At 45.1% G+C, this 21,417-nt stretch overlaps 1 protein-coding gene across 1 annotated transcript; it reads right to left on the bottom strand.

Moving 5' to 3' along the window:
• Positions 1-8,981: 8,981 nt before the first annotated feature.
• LOC146801726 (putative gastrointestinal growth factor xP1) lies at positions 8,982-20,059 on the bottom strand. Its single transcript, XM_085621209.1, has 3 exons — positions 19,905-20,059; positions 13,231-13,413; positions 8,982-9,202 (listed from the first exon to the last, which is right to left on the bottom strand). The coding sequence occupies exons 1-3, from the start codon at positions 19,981-19,983 to the stop codon at positions 9,192-9,194; spliced, it is 273 nt and encodes a 90-aa protein (XP_085477335.1). The 5' UTR covers positions 19,984-20,059; the 3' UTR covers positions 8,982-9,191.
• Between the last annotated feature and the right edge of the window lie 1,358 nt (positions 20,060-21,417).

Genomic DNA, 21,417 nt, shown 5'->3' with positions numbered 1-21,417 from the left:
ACTCTGGTCACAACCATGGCCTGTATTGTGGGGCTATCAAACTTGGAGTTGCTCCTGCTGTGACAGACTGCTCCCTGGACAAAGCTTGTATGGATGTTTTGTCATTTGAGGCATAATATATTTTAAAAGAGCTAAAATATTTAAAGAGAAAAACCCCTACAGGCTTTAATCTACCCCGTTTTACATCTGTTTACACAGGTTACCCTTCTTCGCTGTCACTTAATACCTCCATACTTTTAAAACAGTAACATTTTGGTAAACATTGGAGTTTTAATCATAAATTTAAATGCATATGAGTACATGTTAAGGGGAATTAACAGATTTGTGATCGAATGGGTAGTGAGACCCTCCACAGGATTTGCAGTTTTTTTTTTTAAAAACTGATTTTATTGTCAAATTACACATATGTCGCAGGGCCCTGTGCCCCAGAGTCAGCTGCAGTATCCGATTGTACATAAGCAAGAAAGCACCTGACCTTTTCAAAGGAAAAACCAAAACACCAAACATAGTACGACGATTAGGATATTAAGCCCCCCACACTCCCCGCCACAACCCCCCCTCCTGAGTCCACTGAGACCAGTCCATAAGCAGGCAATATAGGAAAGAAGAAAAAACAAAAGCAACCTTCGTACACACACTCCTCAAGCTACCCTCCTACTTCCCCGTGTGCCACCTCCAACTGACTGGGCCCCGCCCTCACTCCACTGGGAGATCGTCTGCAGCAATGGGAGGCACCAGCCACAAACCCCTATTGTCCGCCCACCGCTTCCATATTTTATACTGCTTACGTGGACATCCCCTGGCAACAAAGATTGGCTGTTCCAGCCCCATGCAAAAGTCCAGGCCATTTTTCCAGGCAGCCACCGAGGGGGCCCGTGCATCCTTCCACATCTTGGCTATATCGCGTTTCGCGTTTCGCCAATGTAAGGCCCAGCTGCATAAGATGCCTTTTATATACATTTCCCCCAATCCCCACCCTAACATGAAGCAGGGCGAACTGTGGCGTACGTGGGAGTGCCCACCCCAAAACCTCCGACAGACAGGAAAATACCCCCCTCCAGAATCGATCAAGTGATGGACATTGCCATACTGTGTACAGAAATGTGCCCTCCTCCCGACCACACCGAAGACATTCCGGGGAGGCAATCAATACCGCCCACCACAGTCGAACCCGAGTAAAGTAGACCCAGTGTAGGTATTATAATTTAATGAGGCGGAGACACATCGCTATGGCCGCTCCCCGCGGGTGGCTAGGGCCTCCCTCCAGTCTTCCTCCTCCAGCGTACCCACATCCTCTTCCCACACCCCCCGAAGTTTCTGAAGAGTAGGAGAGCAGTGAGTGACTAGGGACTGATAGATTCGGGAGATCTTCTTGGTCTCCAGATCCCCCATAAAGACCTTCGCCTCCAGCGGGCTAATTTCTGGGAGAGTTTCAAGGCCCTCCAGACTGGGGAAGAGTGCATGGCGGAGCTGGAGGTACTCAAAGAACTGGGACCGGGGCATGCAAAATTCCCCCTGCAAATCCCAAAAGGAATTGAGGGACCCATCCCGCACGACATCCCCCAGGGTTGAGATGCCTATAGCATCCCATCCCCGAAAGCCCTGCAGGGGCGCCAGTTCAGGCAGGCGCCCATTATGCCATAGAGGAGTTTCTCGGGTCAGGGTGTCCCACCACCCCATTCATCTCAGTGACTGCCGCCAGATTTGAAATACTACCTGCGTCACCGGTGGCAGTGCCCCCCGCAGCAGCGCTGAGTAAAGGATAGTGTGTAGAGTGTGAGGTCCCATGAGGCGTCGCTCCAGGGCATACGCCAGGTCCCCCCTATTCCCATGCCACCACTCATTAAGAACCAATAGGTGCGAGGCCTGGTAGTATGAGAGGATATCCAAGGTCGTGAGTCCTCCACAGTAGGTGGAAAGAAAGCACGTGTGCAACACTACACGTACAGCTCCCCCACCCCACAGGAACTGCCCCAGCACAGAATCCACTAGCCGGAACCATCTAGATGCAATCAGGTACGTGTGGCTCTGTAGCTGAAATAGCAAGCGAGGGAGCGCAACCATCTTAAAAATCGCTGATCTGCCGTATATTGTCAAGGGCATGCGTGACCAGGTCTTTATGTCCGCACAAACACGCTCCCAAACCGGTGCCAAGTTTCGCTCCCACGAAATGGCCGGCACATCTGACAGGAATACCCCTAGGTACTTGAACCCCCCCCACCGCCACCTGAATCGCGGACGCCCACGTGCCCACTCTCACCCGAGCTCCCAGAACCCACAGTGTGGATTTACGGGGGTTCATGTATAGCCCGGACGTTTTCCCGAATATTTGCATGATCCGCAGAAGTTGTGGCCCTGATCTATCCAATGCCGTAAGGAAAAAAAGGACATCATCCGCATATAATGCTATCCTGTTGGACAAACCCGGGGCTCCCTCAAAACCCCTAAACTGTGCATCAACACGCACCCAGGCTGACAATGGCTCCATGGCAAGGGCGAATAAATATGGCAACAGGGGGCACCCCTGTCTGGTGCCTCGTCTGATAGGGAAGCTGGACGAAACCGCTCCTGCCACCCGTACCGATGCCGTCAAATCGATATAGAGGAGCATCATATACGACAAAAAGCGTGGGACAAAATTAAGTCTATGTAGCAGGGCGAACAGGTAGACCCAACTCAGGGAATCGAATGCCCTGTCCATGTCTGCCAGCAGGAGTGCAGCCAGCTCCCCAGTCTGTCGGACAGCTGCCAATGCCAAGTGTGCCCGCCTCATGTTGTGTTTTGTCACCCTCTGGGGCATAAACCCCACCTGGTCCGGGTGTACCAGTGCCGAATTGTGAGGTAAAAGGCGATTAGCCAGTGCTTTGGCCAAAACTTTGGGCTCCACATTGAGGAGGGAATGGGACGGTAAGAGGCGTGTTGCTAAGGGGGCTGACCAGGCTCATGGAACACCACCACCTCCGCATGCCTCCAGTCTGGGGGGAGCCGGCCCGCCTCCCTGGCTTCTTCCAATGCCGCCCGATAATAAGGGGCTAGCTGTAAGTTATGCCGTCAAAAAAACTGGCGAGGGAACCCACTGGGTCTAGGCGCCTTCCCCAAATTGAGCTCTCCCAGGGCCTTGCACAACTCTTTGTCCGACAGGGGGAGCTCCAGTTGTTGACGCGTCTCATCTGACACCGCTTTTAGCGGGAGATTCACTATGAATTGGTCAACCATAGCCTCCGGCAGGCACTCCCGAGGGGCGTAAAGGTCCGCATAATAGGTGGCAAAGCTCTCCGCTATGGCCATAGGGTCCGTCATCAGCGCCCCACCCTCATCCAGCACACCCGGAAGGGCCTGGGGATGCAGAGTGCCCTGGCAGAGCCGATGTAGCATCTTACCCGACTTGTCCCCCCACTGACACATCCTGCTACTCGTTGCCAGCCAAACCTGCCAGGCCTCATCCATCAGGAGAGAGGCACAGGACTGCTGCGCCTGGAGCAACTGTCGCACCGCCGGCTCTCGCCTGCCTCCCGGCTCCAACGCTCGAGCGCTTCCACTTCCGCTTAAGCCTGAACCAACGCGTCCTGATGCTTTTTACGGGCCGCCACACACCAGGCTATGTCCACCCCACGTAGAGTAGGCTTCAGAGCCTCCCACAGTGTCACAGCACTGGAAACCGACCCCTCGTTGATGACAAGATAATTAGCGATCGCCTCCCTCATATGTTTCCCGTATTCGTCATTCTGCAAATTCCACACGAGAGGCGCCAGCGGAAGGGTTGCCGCCCACTGCCCATCTGCAGCTAAACGGATACCGGAGAGTGATCCGAAAGCCCCGGGGGAGAATCTCAGCTGCCACCACCTTGGTAACCATCGCCCGGGGGACAAATACATAGTCAATCCTAGAGAATGACTTGTGAACTGCCGAGAGGTATGTAAACTCCCTCTTGTCCCCATGCATGCGCCGCCATGTGTCAACCCAGTCGAGGCTTGTCACCAAGGAGTGCAATTTCGTGGGCTCGCTGCCACCTAGGTCCCCATCAACCCTGCTCCTGTCTTTGCCCACGTCAATCATGTCATTCCAATCTCCACCCACCAAAGAGGCCACATTCAGCATGTCAGCCCATAACGTATGCAACCGCTCCACCAAAGACCACTGCAGGGGTGGGGCATACACACAACCCAACACTATGGGGTCCTCCCCGATCATGCCCCGGATGAATACTTATCGCCCCTGTGTGTAAACCCATTGTTGCACGTGTACGTATGGGACCCTGCGGTGTATTAGAATCGCTACTCCCCTGGAGCCCTGCGTGAACCCCGGTTGGAAAACCTGCTGAAAGCCATAACGTTGCAGGCACAGCACCTTGGAACCCATCAGGTGAGTTTCCTGCAAGAAGAGGATATCAGCTATGGCCCTCTTTGCCTGACGAAGTACAGCCCCCTGTTTAATTTTGTCCAAGACCCCGCGTACATTCCAACTGACGATGCAAAGAGTACCCGGGGACACCTGACCACCTACACACCGACTAGCCACCGGGCAACAGGCACTGCCATAACACGGATGAGGGGCCCCGGCAGTGTGTGTGTGTATTGTGGTGGACCCAGTGGGGAGGCGCAACTCATACCCCAAAACAAACCCCCCCATAACAAACCCCCACCTCAAGAACACTGAAGTACCTATCGCGGCAGGATTGGCGCCTAGCCCCCAAAGGGGGGACGAAGGCCGCCCCCGCCAATGGATCCCCAACTTACAGCCCATTTCTTCCGGGCCTGCCCCCCTCAAGTACCAGACAGGTGGGGATTCAGCCCATATAAAGACATCCTCCATCCAGGTAAGTCAAGTATTCACACAGTCCAAAGAGAAGAACACCATCTTATCAACAGAGGTTAAGGCACCAGTGGTCGATGCCTGGAAGCAGGGTCTCCCCGGTAGGAGGCCCCGCAGGACAGAGAGCGCCTCTGGGATCGAGATCTTCTGTTCCCCCTCCAGCACGGCCCTCTGGAACTTTTCGACGGCACCTCACTCGATGATGAGTCCGATGCCAGCCCAGGCGGCGTGTGCACCCGCACCCGCACAGTTTCATCCGTCGATTTGAACACCTCCTCCGGGGTGTCAAAGAAGTGGGTGCGGGACTGGAACTCCACTCGCAGGCAAGCTGGGAACAATAGGGCATACAGGAGCTTGAAGTCTCTCAATCTGGCTTTCGCTGCCATGAACGATTGGCGTTGCTGCTGCACTAGACGCGTATAGTCCGGGAATGCCAGGATATGGTGATTGTCATAGAGAAAAGGTTCTTTGGCTCGGGCATGCTCAGTATGGCGTCGCGGTCAAGATAATTCAAGAGCCCCCACGGCTGCTTTCTGAATGAGCGCTCTATGGGCCTGCTCCACGACAAAGCACCGGGACATGGCGTCAGGAGGGAGTCAGCCATTGAGTGAGGAAACGTTCCATATTACCATTCTCGCAGCCCTCCGGAAATCCAACAAAGCGCATGTTGTTGCGCCGGGCTCGCCCCTCTGCATCCTCAACCCGGAGCGTCAGGCCCTTCTGGACATTTTCCAAGCTTGCCACCTTCTGTTTCAGGACCGTTACATCATCTTCCACCCCTGAAATGCGGGTCTCCACCTCAGTGATGCGGGACACCGCATTCCGCAGATCCTGACTTAGCAACATAATGTCCGAGCCCACAGCACCAATTTTGGCATCAAGCATGTCTCCTGGGCCGGTGAACTTATCTATAGGCCCATGTTTTGGGGATCCGCCGCCGCTCTTGTCCCTCGTCATGGCTACCTTCAACGGACTCCTCGCAGATTCGGACCAAGCTGAACCACTCGCCGCCGCGGAATCCCCTCAGCACACGGCAGGCCGGTCAAGGACCCGAGCCGTCCCTCACAGGAAGGCACCCCAGGTCCGGGGCCCACAATCCACCAGTGGAGGCCACGACAGGCAGGGGGCCCCCCCACCAACAGTATAAGTGAGGGCAAGCCGATTGCTAACCCGATCTCACTGCCAGGTGATGCGTGGGGGCCCACCCTCCCCTCCGCTGATCCAAGACACCCAAACTGCTTGGCCCAGCCATTGACGCCGTACCCAGGGCCCCACGGCCCGTCTGACCGGCGATGACAGCCCACCTGGGGCCTGGAGGCAGATACGGAGCTCGGCTCTCACTCTCCCCCCGTGGCCTGAGACAGCCGCTGAACTTGTACCCCGCCTCTAGGGTTGGGGAGAGGCTCCCCACCAACTCAGGCCGGCCAGTGACCACTCCTCAGGCCCACTCGCACCCAGGGCGCCCGCTGCACACCAAGTACTCAGTAATCTTCAAGGGGCCCCGGGGTCTCGCCTCTCGGCAGCTGCGCCGCCACGCCGGGCCATCTGCCAGCCGCGAGCCAGGATTTGCTGTTCGGCATTTATTTTTTTCTTTCTACTTTTCCCTTTTCCTCTTGTCAGTAGTTACAACTGCCTGCATTAATGCACACTGGCTTCAAAGTAATTTTTATAGTGAGTTAAAAATAAGGAAATTATAAAACACATTTCAAAATCTAAATCTATTGTCTATACAAATGTTACTTTGCATACCTAATAAATGACTCCTGCTTTCAAATTTAATTCATTAAAATATATTTTAAAACATGTAAAATATTGTAAAGTATACAGAATAAGTCTGCTTTTTGAAAATGCAGTGAAACAGTTGTGAACTACACAAAGTTCTAATACAAACAAATGGAAAGAAATGTTTCTGGAGATGCATTTGTTTCATCTATCGGTAGCACCAGAGGTAAAAAACAAACAAATCCATGTAAATACCCAGCAGTCTGCACAAGAAAGTGAATGATTTTAACGCTGTCTTCTCCAAAAAGTGGTCTCCTGGAGAAGGTATATTCTCTGACCCAGGTCAGAAATATAGTTGTTTATTAGAACTCCTTAATTTTCGCAAACTGCTATTATGGGACTAAAGGATAGTGATATGTGGATTGGTACTGTATGGAGACTTGTGCAAGGTACTAGCTATGAATCTCCTGGGTACGTATCGGCCAGTTGGAAGCCAATCAAAAGGCCCCATTTTGGTAGAGGTACAGCTGTCTAATTTACAATTAAAAATTCAGCATGTGGATGTAGAAGAGTAAATAGTTATTGTTTCAGAGCTTTGTTTATTGCATCCTACCTCCGCTGTTGTCCAACCGTTCTTCTCCTAACTCACTTGCTCCGCTTCTATTTGCCTTTACCTATACATCTTTCTTATGTTTTTGTTTATTTATTTTGCAGAAATATAATTTTGAACAAAAAGTTGCACATAGATAACACAAGTGAGGTATAACATAGGTAGTTAAAATTGAATAGATTATGCCACTGTGTGAATATGATTGTCCTCACATGTCCTAGCTACTGCAGCATATATATTTATATCAGAGTGTAATGGTTATCATGTGTGTCTTTTCGAGTTGCAGCAGACCTTGCAGTGTGATTTTGAACTCTGGGAGGAAGTGAATGGTCAGGAGTTTGGGTGGTCGGACGCCTGGGAGGGCACAGACATGACATAGGGTGGATTCTGTATTGCTGAAAGGTTATGATTAGTGAATCTAAGGCTCCTCGTCAGTGTGTAGCACAATACAGAGGCAGCGAGATAGGAAGGGGTGAGGGAATTCACTGATTTGAATAATAGCTTTATGTGTTTCTTTGTGATCCTGGGCTTGGAAATGAGACAGGCAGCTTGGTGACTGTAGGTTGTGGCGGGCGTGTGCCTATGCAGGTTGTACAACGCCTTAGAAGCAAAGCTTAGAATCCTGACTATGGTGTCATAGAGCACCTGGGGAGGTCTAGAAGAAGACAACTGAGGTAGACCAGTCTACTGAATACCAATGAGTTCATGATTGATGTGACTGTGTGAACAGATCTCGCTTATAATCAGTAGTTGAAAGCAAGGTGCAGTGCCTATGTTTGTAGCGAAAGCACCCCTAATCCTGGATAGGCTGACGAGAACCACAAGGTTTCTAGCTGATGGGAATAATATGAAAAGCAGAATGAGGAGCTGATGTTGCTGATAAAGGTGAATTATAGTGAAAAAATAAGGCTGCTGAGGCCACAGGCTTGTTGGGAGTACAGTGGGTGCACAGGTCTCAAGTCACTGTGTATGAGGGACCATGTGCTGCCACTGGCTCAGGGATCCTGTGTCTTCAGAGGAGAGGGGAGTAGTATGATCAACAGTGACAAAGGTAGAGGATAGATTCAGAAGTATAGAGACAGATGTTTGCAGATGTGATGCAGCTGAATACGTGGGATAGAGCTGTACTATGTCCATGAGGTACAGTAAGCTCAAACATGACTGGATAGGGTTGAATACATTGTTTGATGAGAGGTAGAGTGTGATGCCACTAAGTGTCTTGGAGATAAAAGGAAGTTGAGACACTGGATTATAATTGGCAGATGATAGATCCATAGTGTGTTTTTTTGCCAGATGATGGATCAGCAGTAGGTATTTAAGTAGAGGAATGATCATAGCTTAGCTCTTATTTAACTCACAAATATGGGGGATGACCAATGCAGAGCTATCCCCCCTTATTATCACTCTTTGCAAGCTCCATTTCTCATTTCGTTCCCAATTCTGTTTCTTTGAATAGTCTTTAAATATAGCCACACCTTTCCTCCATATCTCCTAACTTCTTACGGCTCTGTATTGCTTCTCCCTCTGACTCCCAGTTGCATCTTGTTCCCTTTCACCATGTGCCCCTTACCAATTTGGACATTTCTGGTCTCCTTACATCTGGACTTTGGAACGCTCTTCTCTTTTTTGTTAATTGTGCTTTCTCGTTGAACCTGTTCCAGTCCTGAAATTGCATCTCCTACGTGAGAATTTGTGCACCATTATCACACTTGTTCTTCATGTACCCTTGCATCAGCTTACTTTATTATTTTCTGTACAGAACTTAGGCGTTAGCACTATATAAACAAAATAAAAATAATTGAAATGAACTGAAAATGAATGGAACAGAATACACCTCTTCTTGAGTGTAGCTTTTATTAAACTCTTTTATTACATTAACTTTCAGAGCATGCATGTAGTCAGAATCTGTATTGAACAGATGAACATGTCCCATGTGTCTCAGCTGATGGATGTGTGGTAACCGGTCCAAGACCAATGTGTTGGCACATAGTTTGTTGATTGGAGTTCTGGCATCTGAGAAGTAGACTGCAGGATCTGGTGCATTCCCTTACCAGCATTCTGGGGGGGGAAATTGATTATTTGTGATTAAAAGAACAAGCTAGCTGTACTTAAAAATCTACCCAACCTGCTTTAAAGTGGTTGAATGTTCAGCAATGCATTTGTACTAAAACACATTACATATGAGCACTGTACAAAAACAGTAGTACACATATCAAAAACACCAATCAATATTTGTAGATTGAAAAAGAGCAGCCAGATAACATCGCTTGCAAAAAAGACATTGATATTTGGCCTAATTTTTTCTTTAATTTCAGGAAACTCAGAGTTCAAGACTAGGTGCCTCATTTAGAGTTTGACTAGACCTGAAACTTCAGAGACGGAGTTTAGTCCACTACTGATTTCTCTCCACAGTAATATATCTGCGTTGTGGTGGAGGAAATTCAACTGATGGATTGTACTTTGCATTAAAAGTGTTCTCCAAACGTTGGAGGATTTTTAGTTCCCTCCAATCTCTGAAAAAGCCCCTGAACTCGAAATTGAAGACGAAGGTTGTATTTGCTGCTTCACATTTTAAGATGAGAGTCTAGTGGGCCATTCATTGGGTTGCATTCTCAGGTCAGCTCTTTGCAGAATTATACCTATCCATGCTGTGGAAAATTCACTCTCCTTCAAATCCAACCACAACAGGCAATCCTTGGTTTTGGTGCATATTAATTAGTGTAATATTGTACAGTCTGATCTTCTCTGTAAACTCAAAGACAGATTAGAAAGACCTCAAAACCAGCATGTAAAATACTATATTATGCTCAACCAAGAAAGCATAGGATAATGGTGCTGAAATGACTCCATTGGCTCTTGATAGAGTCATAATTAAATTTAAACTATTGTGCTCTATTCCCAGTCCTGTTGGACTAAAATTGGTATCCCATAATACCCAGCAAGAGACCTCAGATCAGCCACATCTTCCAGATCCAGTGAAAAAGCTCCACATTATTTAAAGATGGTAGAGAGTCCTCTGATCTGTATGGCCCCAAACTCTTGAGCAGACTGAATCCTGAAGGATGAACAGATAGGCCTACACTTTGAAACTAGGATTCACATTTTCCTTGCTAAGATAGTGTTTAGTCACCAATCAACAATCCTTTCTCAATTTACTCTTACATTATATTCATCCTCTTCATACCACACTGACAGGGCAGTTATATTTCCTGTGTTTAATTACTTTAGAGTAGGCTTAAACAACAGAACATAGTGGGAATGCATTGTAAGGTAATGCAAGTAGGTACAAAATTCCATGGAGAGGCCAAGTGGTTTACTTTAAACGTACGATCTTACATTATTTTCATTGTAGCCTGAAGTTAAGATGGCACCAATATTGGGACATAGTATTTTAACGTATAAGTAACACATAATTTCTTCAACCGGCGGGTTCAAGTTGAGGTATTTACAAAATGATCAACACCCCCCTCGACTGTAAACAATTTATTGGTACCATCATGCATTATTGCAGGACTGTGTAGTTAGATTCTTGATTAGATTGAAGGAAGCGGTCCATCTTTCCTGTTTATCTACTGTGTTGTTCAGCCACTATTGGACTGGTGGAAGGGGTCCATTTTTGGTGTCGGAGAAAATTTAGTGTGTGGACCATAGCCCAAAACCAATTTTTGTGACCGGATAGACTACAATGGCAGAAGCGTGTCAGGTTGTGTAAATATCAGGTTGGTTAAACCCCGTCCTCTTTTGCAGTACTGTCTGAGAAACCGGGGGAAGGCTCCTGGGGTAAATATTGCTTGCTCACTTATACATTTTGTATAAGTGGAAAAAAAGGTGTTTCCAGGTTCATATGGGTACTATTGTGTTAAGTATCTCCATTTCCTTTAACAGGTTTAGAATGTGACATGGGCAGTCCCTATATCTTAAAGAAAAAAATGGGGGATCAAACAAAATGTAATCAAAAAGATCCTCAGTCTTTCTAGATGTAGGAGTTTGACTGAGCGTAGGTAAACAGGATTATTTCTGCAAACAATCATGTTGTGACATATACATCTGTGGTAAATATCATGTAAACTATTTTTTGTAGTGTAGATAAAAATTGAAGGCTCCTTCAATGGTGGAATATTTGGGGAGAATTATATAAATTTTTGGATCACCTCTCTGTTTCTTCAGATCGGGGGAGGTGAGTGCCCCATGAAAAGAATTGTGTGAGACAGTAATCAATCAATCACTAAATGTAAGATAAGATACAGATTTGATGCTGTTATTACCATCCTTTAGGACGCTGTGTTATGGGGATAAGTAGATACCTCATAAAATTCTGAGGCTGGAAGGTGGGATGAAGAGCCAGAGAGAGCTGTTTATAGATTGAATGTGTATCAGCTTTAATGTAAATGTTTGAGGAATATGATAATTAAATGGTCAGGTGAATGATTTGCAAACTTTGTGATAGTTCAAACTGCCACATGAATTTAAAAAAAGTGTATTATAGTTTGGGAAACTGGGTGACTGTTGGGACTATTCAGAGCAATGTAAATACAAAAAGCTGTAGAGTTGATATAATGGAATTGCATAGTAATAGTTGTATTTGAATATGTATTAAAAAAGATGAATATTAATTTTCTATTTTCGTATTTTTCGAAAATTGATAATTATTGATCATTATTTTAAACAGTATTGATGGAGAAAATATAAATTTGTTACGTCCTGAAGAAGGTAGTTTTACTAAGGTTTTTTGGCCACTGAAATGCATCGACAATTAGAAACAGTGACATAGTCCATCAGCGGGCCACAATTGTATAAGAACAATTAACTCACGATTGATCATATTTTATTAGCATAATACATGAGCTTGATTTTTTAATATTTCTTCCTGTGTTAGATTTTGTTTGTTTTTGTTTGATTTTTTTATCTTGTCTAAAATGAACAAGAGGATGATTTTTATTAATTAAAATAAATATTTAACTAACAGTTTTGGAATTTGATGTGGTTTGTTTTCACAATGCTTTTAGAATATGCAACACTCACTGTCAGATTGGTATAAAGACGATAAATATAATGAAAGAGTGAAGTGAAGAATGGTTGTTGTTTGGTGATTAAACACTATCTTAACCTTGGGTAAATGTTTTTTATTTTGGAGCTTCTAGTAATACAGAGATGCAAAGTGGCAGAGCAATTCTCATGGAGCTCCTAGTCATGTCAGTAAAGTAGTAAGAAGCAGATCTATATATCGGATAAAGTCTCAAACTATCTGAATAGGGCATGATTTATTACACACAATTCTATATGTTAGGGAAGGGCAAATATTAGGTGTTTTATTAAACTCAAACATGAGTACAAGAGTATCTCAATAGATACATGAGGCCTGTGACAGACATGAGTATTAATAGGCTGGGGGCTTTAAGACCTACCCTGACTGAGCCTAAGAAAGGAAAATGTATCTTTCTCCTTCACTCTGATGATCAGCATCTAAGGACATTCAACCTCAGGAAGCAGAGAAAGGATCGCTGAAGACATGAATGGTAGATTTAATGGAGTGACACTAGAGAAACATAAAAATGAGGACACAATGATAAAAAGCTTAGATCTGAGGTGGGTTTGGCTGGTTGGCTGAAACATCAACCCAATAACTAAAATTGTAACATGGTGTCTTCAAAAGGATTCTCAAACCCCACTTGTCCCATCCCATGGCTCGACCATCCAACAGCCACAGTGAATTATTTCTTTCTTCAGATTAAAAATAGTTCTAGTTAGTTATGCTGCAGTATAAAGCTTCCTTATTCTTTTTTTTTGTCACTGTTAACAGAATGCCACACAGCTGAGTTATATCTAATAGTATTAGAGCCATAGCCTGATAATGCAGAATACTGGACCTTCACCCTAGAACTGTGAAAATGTAGGGTCACCAGGCTGCATTCCTTCCTGGATGCCAGCACCTTATCAATTAGATGTAATGTCCTTCTGGTCTTTAAATACGAATATCAGTTGGTGAATGGGCAACAGTACAAGTCATGTTATCCCCCAAAGTTTTGAACATGTCATATGGATAAGTTGGAACAATCTGTGCCTTTTATGATTAGAAGATACATTACCGTCCTCTGGCTGATGTGGTGGTGGAGGTGGAGGTGGAGGAGGCGACTTAGGTTGGAAACACCAGATCACATTAGGAATACTGGAGTCGAAGCAGCATCCTTTGCTTCTGCATTCCGAAGGAGAGATGCCTGGAGAGCCGCAGTTTTTTCTTACTCTTGGACTGATAGAACATTGGCTACCATCTTAAAAAGAAAAAATGAAGAATATTTGGTAATTGACACATGTAGGTTTTTCCCTCCTGTTTTCTCAATTATTTTTATTCCAATCCCTTCCACCTCTCACATCCTGTATCACGTGTAGTTTACCCACATATCTGAATTAAAATGGAAATTTGAATCATCAATATTTTGCTTGATATTTTAATATGAACTGGCAGCTAAAATAGAATGGCTATCTGGTGCTCTCGCCAAGCATATTGACATCCGTGTAGGTAAAAAAAAGTTTAATAATTTATATAAAAATAGTGAAGAACAAAACAACACATGAATTTACATCCTCCAGGATGATGTTGCAACTAACTGTGCATTACCCTAGCTGGGAAGTACCTCCTATTCCTAGTTTCAGCAGGAAAATAAGGTATAACATACAGACCTGTTTATCAACACATCAAATTCTAGCCTCTATTGCATTTTTTATTAGCCTTTTCCCTAAATCAATTTCAGCAGGGTTGTCCCGCTGGAATCTATCAAAGGGAAACTGTGAGGGTATGATAATTATCACACAACAAGTAATTCTAATCCCTCCCTGTGCAAACAGGAGGTTGCTCAGGAACTGGAATTTAGCTCCTAACTTGTAATAGGGCCTTAAGCAATAACCAATATTTGTGATAAAGAGGGTAATAACAGACTAGGGAATTATGGAAGAAACTAAAATATACTGGAGGATGGAAAGATGAAACAGTAATTTAGTAATGTGAATATTTTTTTAATTGATGTCATGTTTTGCCTTTGTAATAGAATTGTATTTAGAAGCTGAGGGTTGCCATTATAGAAGTAACAAAGTAGGTTAGCGGGTACAGTACGGAGAAAGGGTAACTACGTAAGATGTGGAGAGAGTTGTAGACACAGGTATGAAGGAGGATAAGGTAGATTAGAAGAAGGCGCTGGACAGAGAACACACAAAGATAGGAAGAGGTGGTGCTAAAAGTTAGTTTGAACAATTATTTTCCAGTTATTTTGGACTGTGAGTAGCTTAGGTGTGATCCGAAAATGTGCCTTGAAGCTTGTCTCGTCCAGCATTGAATGCGCTTTACAAATCATAAAAAGAGAAAAGGGGAGGGAGTGGGGTGTGGCCTAACTGCCTGAGCTGCCAACTCCTGAAGTCGGGAACTAGGGGGCAGATTTATGTTGCACTTGCGCCTCATTTACGCTGCCGTTGCGTCACTTTAGTGACGCAGCAGCGGCGCAAATCCTGCACCATGGTGCGGGGTATTTACAAACGTGACGCATCTCCCAGATGCGTCATGTTGTAAAGCCCTGCGCCACATGTAGGCGTTCCAGGGCAGGTGGGGGCGTTCCTGCGCAGGAACGCCTCCTAAAAGTGTCTGAGTGAAATCTACAAGATTTCACTCAGTCACTTTTAGGCCCATGCTGCGTCAAAACCCTGCGCCTGCTTGAAGCAGGCGTAAGGATTGACGCAGCATTGTATAGATAGGGCCCCCCAGATCATTGCTGGAGCTGCGTCGCGCTTGCGACGCAACTCCAGCAATGCGCCACTTTTCGGCACAGATGCGTCACGCATCTGTGCCGTTTTTGCCCCATGGTGCGCCGCATTATAAATGCGGCGCATCCATGGTGGCGCAGCTGTGGCGCATAATAACTGGCGCATCCCTGCTGATATGCAGGGATGCGCCAGTCGTCATAAATCTGCCCCCAGGTTTTTAACCCAGTATTGCCTCAATTTCTTGTGATTCTAAGCAAATCACTTAATCTAGCAAAAAATGAATCTGACCTTGTGTAATGTAATCTGGTACTCAAGTAAAGCGTTCTGATGCCATTGGGCCAAGTTTGCGCTTTATAAAACTGCCAAAAAAAAACTCAAAATGGAACCATCGTAGCGAGCCTGGAAGGTGAGCCCAACCACTGTGAAGGGCTTTTGTTTCTTGTTAGTATTGTTGAAGACTGTAGCCGTAGCCATTCTGATTGGCTTGTGTTTACCTGATATCGCCAGCACACCATCAATATGACAAAACGCCTCCAAAGTGTAAGTGAGGTGAAAAGGGAGTGTAAACAATCCATACAGAAATACTGAAGTAGTAAAGGCTGCTGAAAAACACACTAAATCAGTATTCGACACTTGGGCGCTCATTATGAGTGGCCCAGTAATTTGTGTGATATTAATCACACCTGAAAATATCCAATTCCACTGAGTCAGAATTAATCAGCTGTGATACGTATCACCTAGGTAATGGTTTTTGGGGAATAACATGCTGATTTTGGTGTTTAACGCACCAAAGCCCTCATGTTCTGGTAAATACAGGACAATTTCCCCCTTATAAATATTGCCAGGGTTGACCCGCTGATATTGCATAACTCATAATTGCGATATGTGTGGGAATAGCAGTAAACAAATAAGAAAAAAGGTATTCCCCAATGTATTTTTAGGCCCAAGAGGGGGGAAAAACAAACAAATATAAAGGATTACTACCTCTTTACCGACCTATATTTCTTTTAATTCTATGGTAAGCACTCTCAAAAAATCATAATGGACAAGCTAACATCAGTTGTAACCCATGAATACAATGTCTACACACAGTTATTTCTTTTTGGCATCTTTATTTTTATTTATTTAATAGACAAATAATTTTTTGTATCAAAAGTGATTATAAATATTACTTTTATCTGTTATTTTTTGTGAATGATTCCACAATGTGATTGAAACAAATATGTACAATTTAAACAAAAGTGTAAAACATATCAGTAACACATTGATATACATTCATATACATTAATGCAGATCACAGTGCTAAGACAAATAATTATGCCCCTCGGTAGGCAAGTTAAATCTCTACATTCACACCTTGCATACTAATCTTGCATACTAACAGTCATACCACAAACAAATCAATATAGAGAAAAAAATCAATAAAAATACACAACTGGAAAAGTCAGTTATTATGGATTATTCTAAATTCTCACAGAGTTTTACTGGAGGAATTGAAACAACAGACTTAGTTTCTTCTTATTGTATGATCTGAGTGGGTCCAAATACAGATTGTTGTCCAGTTGCGGAGAAGTTGGGAATAGCAGTTACAGCACATATTACACTAACTTAGCTGAGCTCAATTAGGATCTAGATTGTTAAATGTTTGGTAGAGTGACTAGACATTTTGATCAGTGTATACCAAAAGCATCATTCTTACTGCAAAGTACATGAATACATTTCTTTTTTCATCTTTTTCATCAAAAAAATAGCTGTGAAAAAAGGGCATTCCCGCGAACGTTGCAGATGTGAAAACAATATATACCCTAATTGATAAATACAAGCTTTGTTGCCCATGTTGTGAATGGTTATTGAACTGTTAGGTTATATGCTCTTTGAACAAGAAACTGAGGGGCAGATTAAGCAGTTTTTCACACAGTGCAGTGCAGCAGCTGCAAATGCTGCACTGCGCTGCATAAAAAAGGAGCACCAAATATACTGAAATGTGGCACTTCCTTGCCCTTTGCTTAGAGCCGGCGCTGAAATCAGCTGATGTGCATCACAGAGACACCTTTGCACCATGGTGCAAGGGTATCTCCTTGCCTGGAGTGTGTCCAGTGCACATTTAAGGATTTGGCCAGGTGCCATGTGGGAATTAAAGTCCCAAACTTTCAGGGACCATCTCAGAGCTTCTTGACCTTGGATTTGTGTTTTTGATATTATGAACCTTCAAGAAGAACTTTGGGAAGAAGTTCCAGAAGGTTGAAGAAATTTGGAGCCACTTTTGGAAAAAGCTCCATAGGATGACCAGCCCAACAACGGGAGCCAGGGGACCAGGCCTGGATTTCAGATTCACCCCGCTGAAAACTCTGGAGCTTAAGACCTCAAGGATTTCACCGAGGTCTCGCGCTGAGCCAAGCAGCCGACTTGACTTCCAGCCTGAATGGGAACCTCGCTTAACGACGAGAGAAATCCTCCAGAAAAGTTTCTACGTATGACGATAAAATTTAGAACGGGCCTCCCGCTTAGATTATCCGACCAGGAATCCACGCGGTTGGCCTCAAAATTTGACTTTGTCCCGATCAAGCTTGGCCAGATGTCCTGAGTTGGCGCTGTATGTTTTTGTGCTCTAGAAAGTGTTTAATCTTAAAAAAAATAATATCTCCGGTTCCCTACATTGGATTTTTGTGGTTATGGTGTCCTGTTATTTTTCCTATTTTTATAGATTTGTATTGTGTGTTGTGTCTTACTTATTTAATGTGTTAGTCTTTTTAAATGCTTTACATACTTATCTCCTGAGTTAAGCCTGCCTGCTCACAGCCAGCTACCAAGGGTTGAGCCAGGGACTAATGTATGACCTTGACTGGACCTTATATTGCTTTGATGACCTTCCTGCTAGCGGTAGGTGCATACTTACTCCTACTAATAATCCACCTTCCAACACTCCCTATTCATTTATTCAAGGCCAGAATGGTATTCTTAAAGGAGTCTTCCTGTTTAAAGTAAAAATCTTATCCATTTGCCCAATTTTGCAGCCTCACCAATCACTATTGTGACGTATTTCAGAAGATAGTCATCTCAGCCATATAACCCCACAATCCATAGCTGTGGCTGTTGGTGCATGTAAGGAAATGAAGCCACGAGCTCTGATAATTGCTAGAAGAGGCAAAACGTGAGTGACAGAAGACCTACACATAAGTATGTGGCAAAAATGACTTGCAAAGTGTGTCTGCACATGTTGTCAAATATTGCGGATTGTGGGAATATGGTCTACTGCAGTGACAATATAATTCAGTGGAGTCCCACCAGTCGAAGGAATAATGTCAGGCGGTGTCTGCATAGGCCTTCACTCGTGTTTGACACCCTACAATGAATGTACAGCTATCCTTCACTCTCTATACTCCGCATTGCATTCTGGTTGATAATGAACACTGTAGTAGCTCGACCTGTATAGAATAATATCCTGCTTTGAGAGCTCCCGTTCGGATAATATTGTACATTGAGGAGGCAGTGGCATAAGGCAATGGCATAATGCAAAATGATGGGCCCTATGCTGATTGTGCTGAGGAGCCCCTGAAACACTGGTATCTGAACAGAGAGCCCCTGAGGCGTGTGGGCCCGCTCCAACACAGACGCTGCTTGCGCCTGTGTAAAACCTATGTGAGGAGCTGGCGTAAAACACATACAATTTGCTGGTACTCTAATTGTTATTTAAGTAGTCAGTGCTTAATTTGAGCCAGTGGGGGCCACCGTTATCCATTTTTGTGGATTAGTACTTATTTTTTCTCATCAGACATTGACTGAGAGCAAGAGAGGGAAAACACACAAAGGGGAAAGAAGGAGGGAGAGAAAGACGTAAAAACGTCACAAAGGGATAAAGCAGAAACGCACAAGAGAAATGTAAAGCAGCAGGAGCGTCTGGCTGTGGATGAAAGAGGCATGAGGTGGGTTCAAGACCATGCATTTAATGCACTGATATTTAGACAGTGGGCTTCTGAGCAGACCTTGGGCACCGGCACTCATTCTTTTACAAATTAAACACTGGCTATGCCTACTGTTTAGAGGCAGCATTATGTTTCTTTCATCAACAGATATTATTATTTCACTATCGCAGCACAGATCTGAGACCTACAAAAGTCCACCCTGTGGTGATTGACAGCCTGTCAAAATGCACTTCATCCTGTCATCTTTCACCTGATAATGTACCAAGAGCTGAGAATCATCAAACGCATCCTCTTTGCTTTTAGAGCCCTTCTGAGGGCAGGGGAGGCTCCCATGTGAACCCAAACTGAAAACACCAGGCTCCATCTCAAAAACAGGTGCAAAGTGTGACTTTCTCAACACAGTCTCCCTTAAAACCATGGCGTCCTAAAACGGGTTTGAAGACAATGAATGCCTTTGAAAAAAGAAAAAACATGTGTGAACCGGCTAGACATCCCAAAGGGTGTGTGTCCCCTGAACATCGAACCCACACTACCGGTGGGATGAGATATTGAGGACAAAGTATCAAAACCAAAATGTCAACAGGGAAGTGATTCTACATGTTCTATCCCTAGTTCCACCTCTATGCGCTGCATGAATCGTCAAGGTAGGTAGATGTGGAGTTAAGATCAATAAGTCTATATTTCCCTGTATGCATTCACCTTTCAGTGTCTTGTCCCTGATATTCTCGCCCCACAATATATTAGTTGTCGACATTCAGCAGCACAAGCATCTCAAAGCCGGCCTTTGTTTTCAAACCCCGCTGTGATTGCTGATAGGAAGCATGCTTGCATACCACGAGCCGCCTCTTTAAGTCACGAGTGTGCTAGGCGCGTGCTGATACTTTGGCGCTCAAAAATAAAAAGAACTGTCATTCATGTTCACTCCAGACTAATTTGCATGAGTAATAAATGGATTAAGAGATACCAACGTTTTTGTGGCAATTGGGACTTTTTGGCTTGACAATATAAACATAGCATCGGTACTTTTGTTCTTAGGACAAAATCCAAAATCAAAGGAATAAAATGGCAATACCCAATCACTCGCTCACCTGGTGCGTGCGCCTCTGTTACAGCGCTGAGCCCTAAAACCAGGGCGACGGCCAGCAAGCAGAACACCCTGTATTCCATGACGACTCCTGGCGCTCTGCTCACCGGGAGGAATGCACACTGGGATGGAGACCTATTCAAAGAGGGGCATTATATCCTCTCCTTTGTGTTTGTTTAATATGTGCTGGTGTTTATTTAGGGCGAGACTGATGGGGCCGCTGCTCCACCTTTGTATTTTTATGATTGCAGAACTGATGCTACGGTAATGGGGCTGTGAGTGAAAAAGTCGAAACCTATTGCTTGCTTTCCAACCTCTGCCAAGACGCTCGTGGGTGCTGATATACTCCGTGTGCACGCGGGTGAGTCACTGCACCGTCACTCCCGCTCCTGGGCCGTGGCTGCGCGTTATCTTATTGTGACAAATCAGTGCATCGCTCTGTTCGTGTTGAGTGGCACCTCCACCCTCGTGTTGCTCACAATCATGCCAACCTAATCTGGGTGGCTCGCCTCTCTTCCCTGGGCAGGGTTACCACGCACAAACACACTCCAGTGCCACAGAAATGCGTCCTTTAGGGGAGGTGGCAGCAGATTCCTGCCCGCCTGGTCCCCCCAGTTCTATGGGAAACAGGGTGTTTAGTGCAGTGATCCCCGGTGTGTGGCAACATGTCGACACATAACCCTAAAATGTTGTTCATCCATACTGCTGCTTCTATACCGGACAGCCATTTCTTTTCCGCTCAGGGAAAGGATGTGAAGCTTCTCTGATTGGTTTTCCTCTGCACGCTCCTCCCCGGGCACTTGTCCCGCGCGGATCATGTGGCGCACGAACAAGGCACCTGGTTCACCTGATCTGGGGCATTACGACAGAATCCACATCTGCAAGGAAAGCACGAGCTTTCTGGAGAAGACCCCATTGAAGTTATGATTAGGAGGCCTAAAGTGACCCCTGATGGGCACAGAATCTTGGGAAAAAGAGCAAGGCAGAGAGAGGCAACACCTCTCTGCCGCATGGCCCCTGTCCTGCCAGTGCTATTGCCCGCGGTCTTTGAAGACAAAGTAGAAAGGGAGTGTAATGGATGGTTCGAACCAGACTCCATAAACACCACTAAGGGCCATCCAGCTCGAGTTAGTGAAACACAATGCATTATGCTATCTCAAGCTTTTTAAGCTTCTAAAGTGTGAATTCCTCCAGATTTGCAGAAAACGGGACATTCTGGCTGTGTGGTGTTATGGAAAGCTGAAAAAGTGTTCAAGTTAGGACATTATGGGCGTTTTATAAGTGTACTAGCTCTCCAGTGATCATGAACAGGGCAACCTGAACATTTTGGAAGTGGCATAGATACTATTGTACAAGTTTGCAACATGAACTCAGCAGAATTGTGCAAAGTCACAACTAGGGCATCTAGGAAAATGTTGAGTATTGTAGGTGAATGAAACCATGGCTGCGCATTATTGAAACTTTAATGGTCTCAGTGGGAAAATCCAGGTGCATTGTTTTTTTCTCTACTTACAACT

This window comes from Triturus cristatus, chromosome 8 (assembly GCF_964204655.1).
Source record: "Triturus cristatus chromosome 8, aTriCri1.1, whole genome shotgun sequence".
Lineage (NCBI taxonomy): Eukaryota > Metazoa > Chordata > Amphibia > Caudata > Salamandridae > Triturus > Triturus cristatus.
This window is presented reverse-complemented; position numbering and strand designations above follow the sequence as displayed.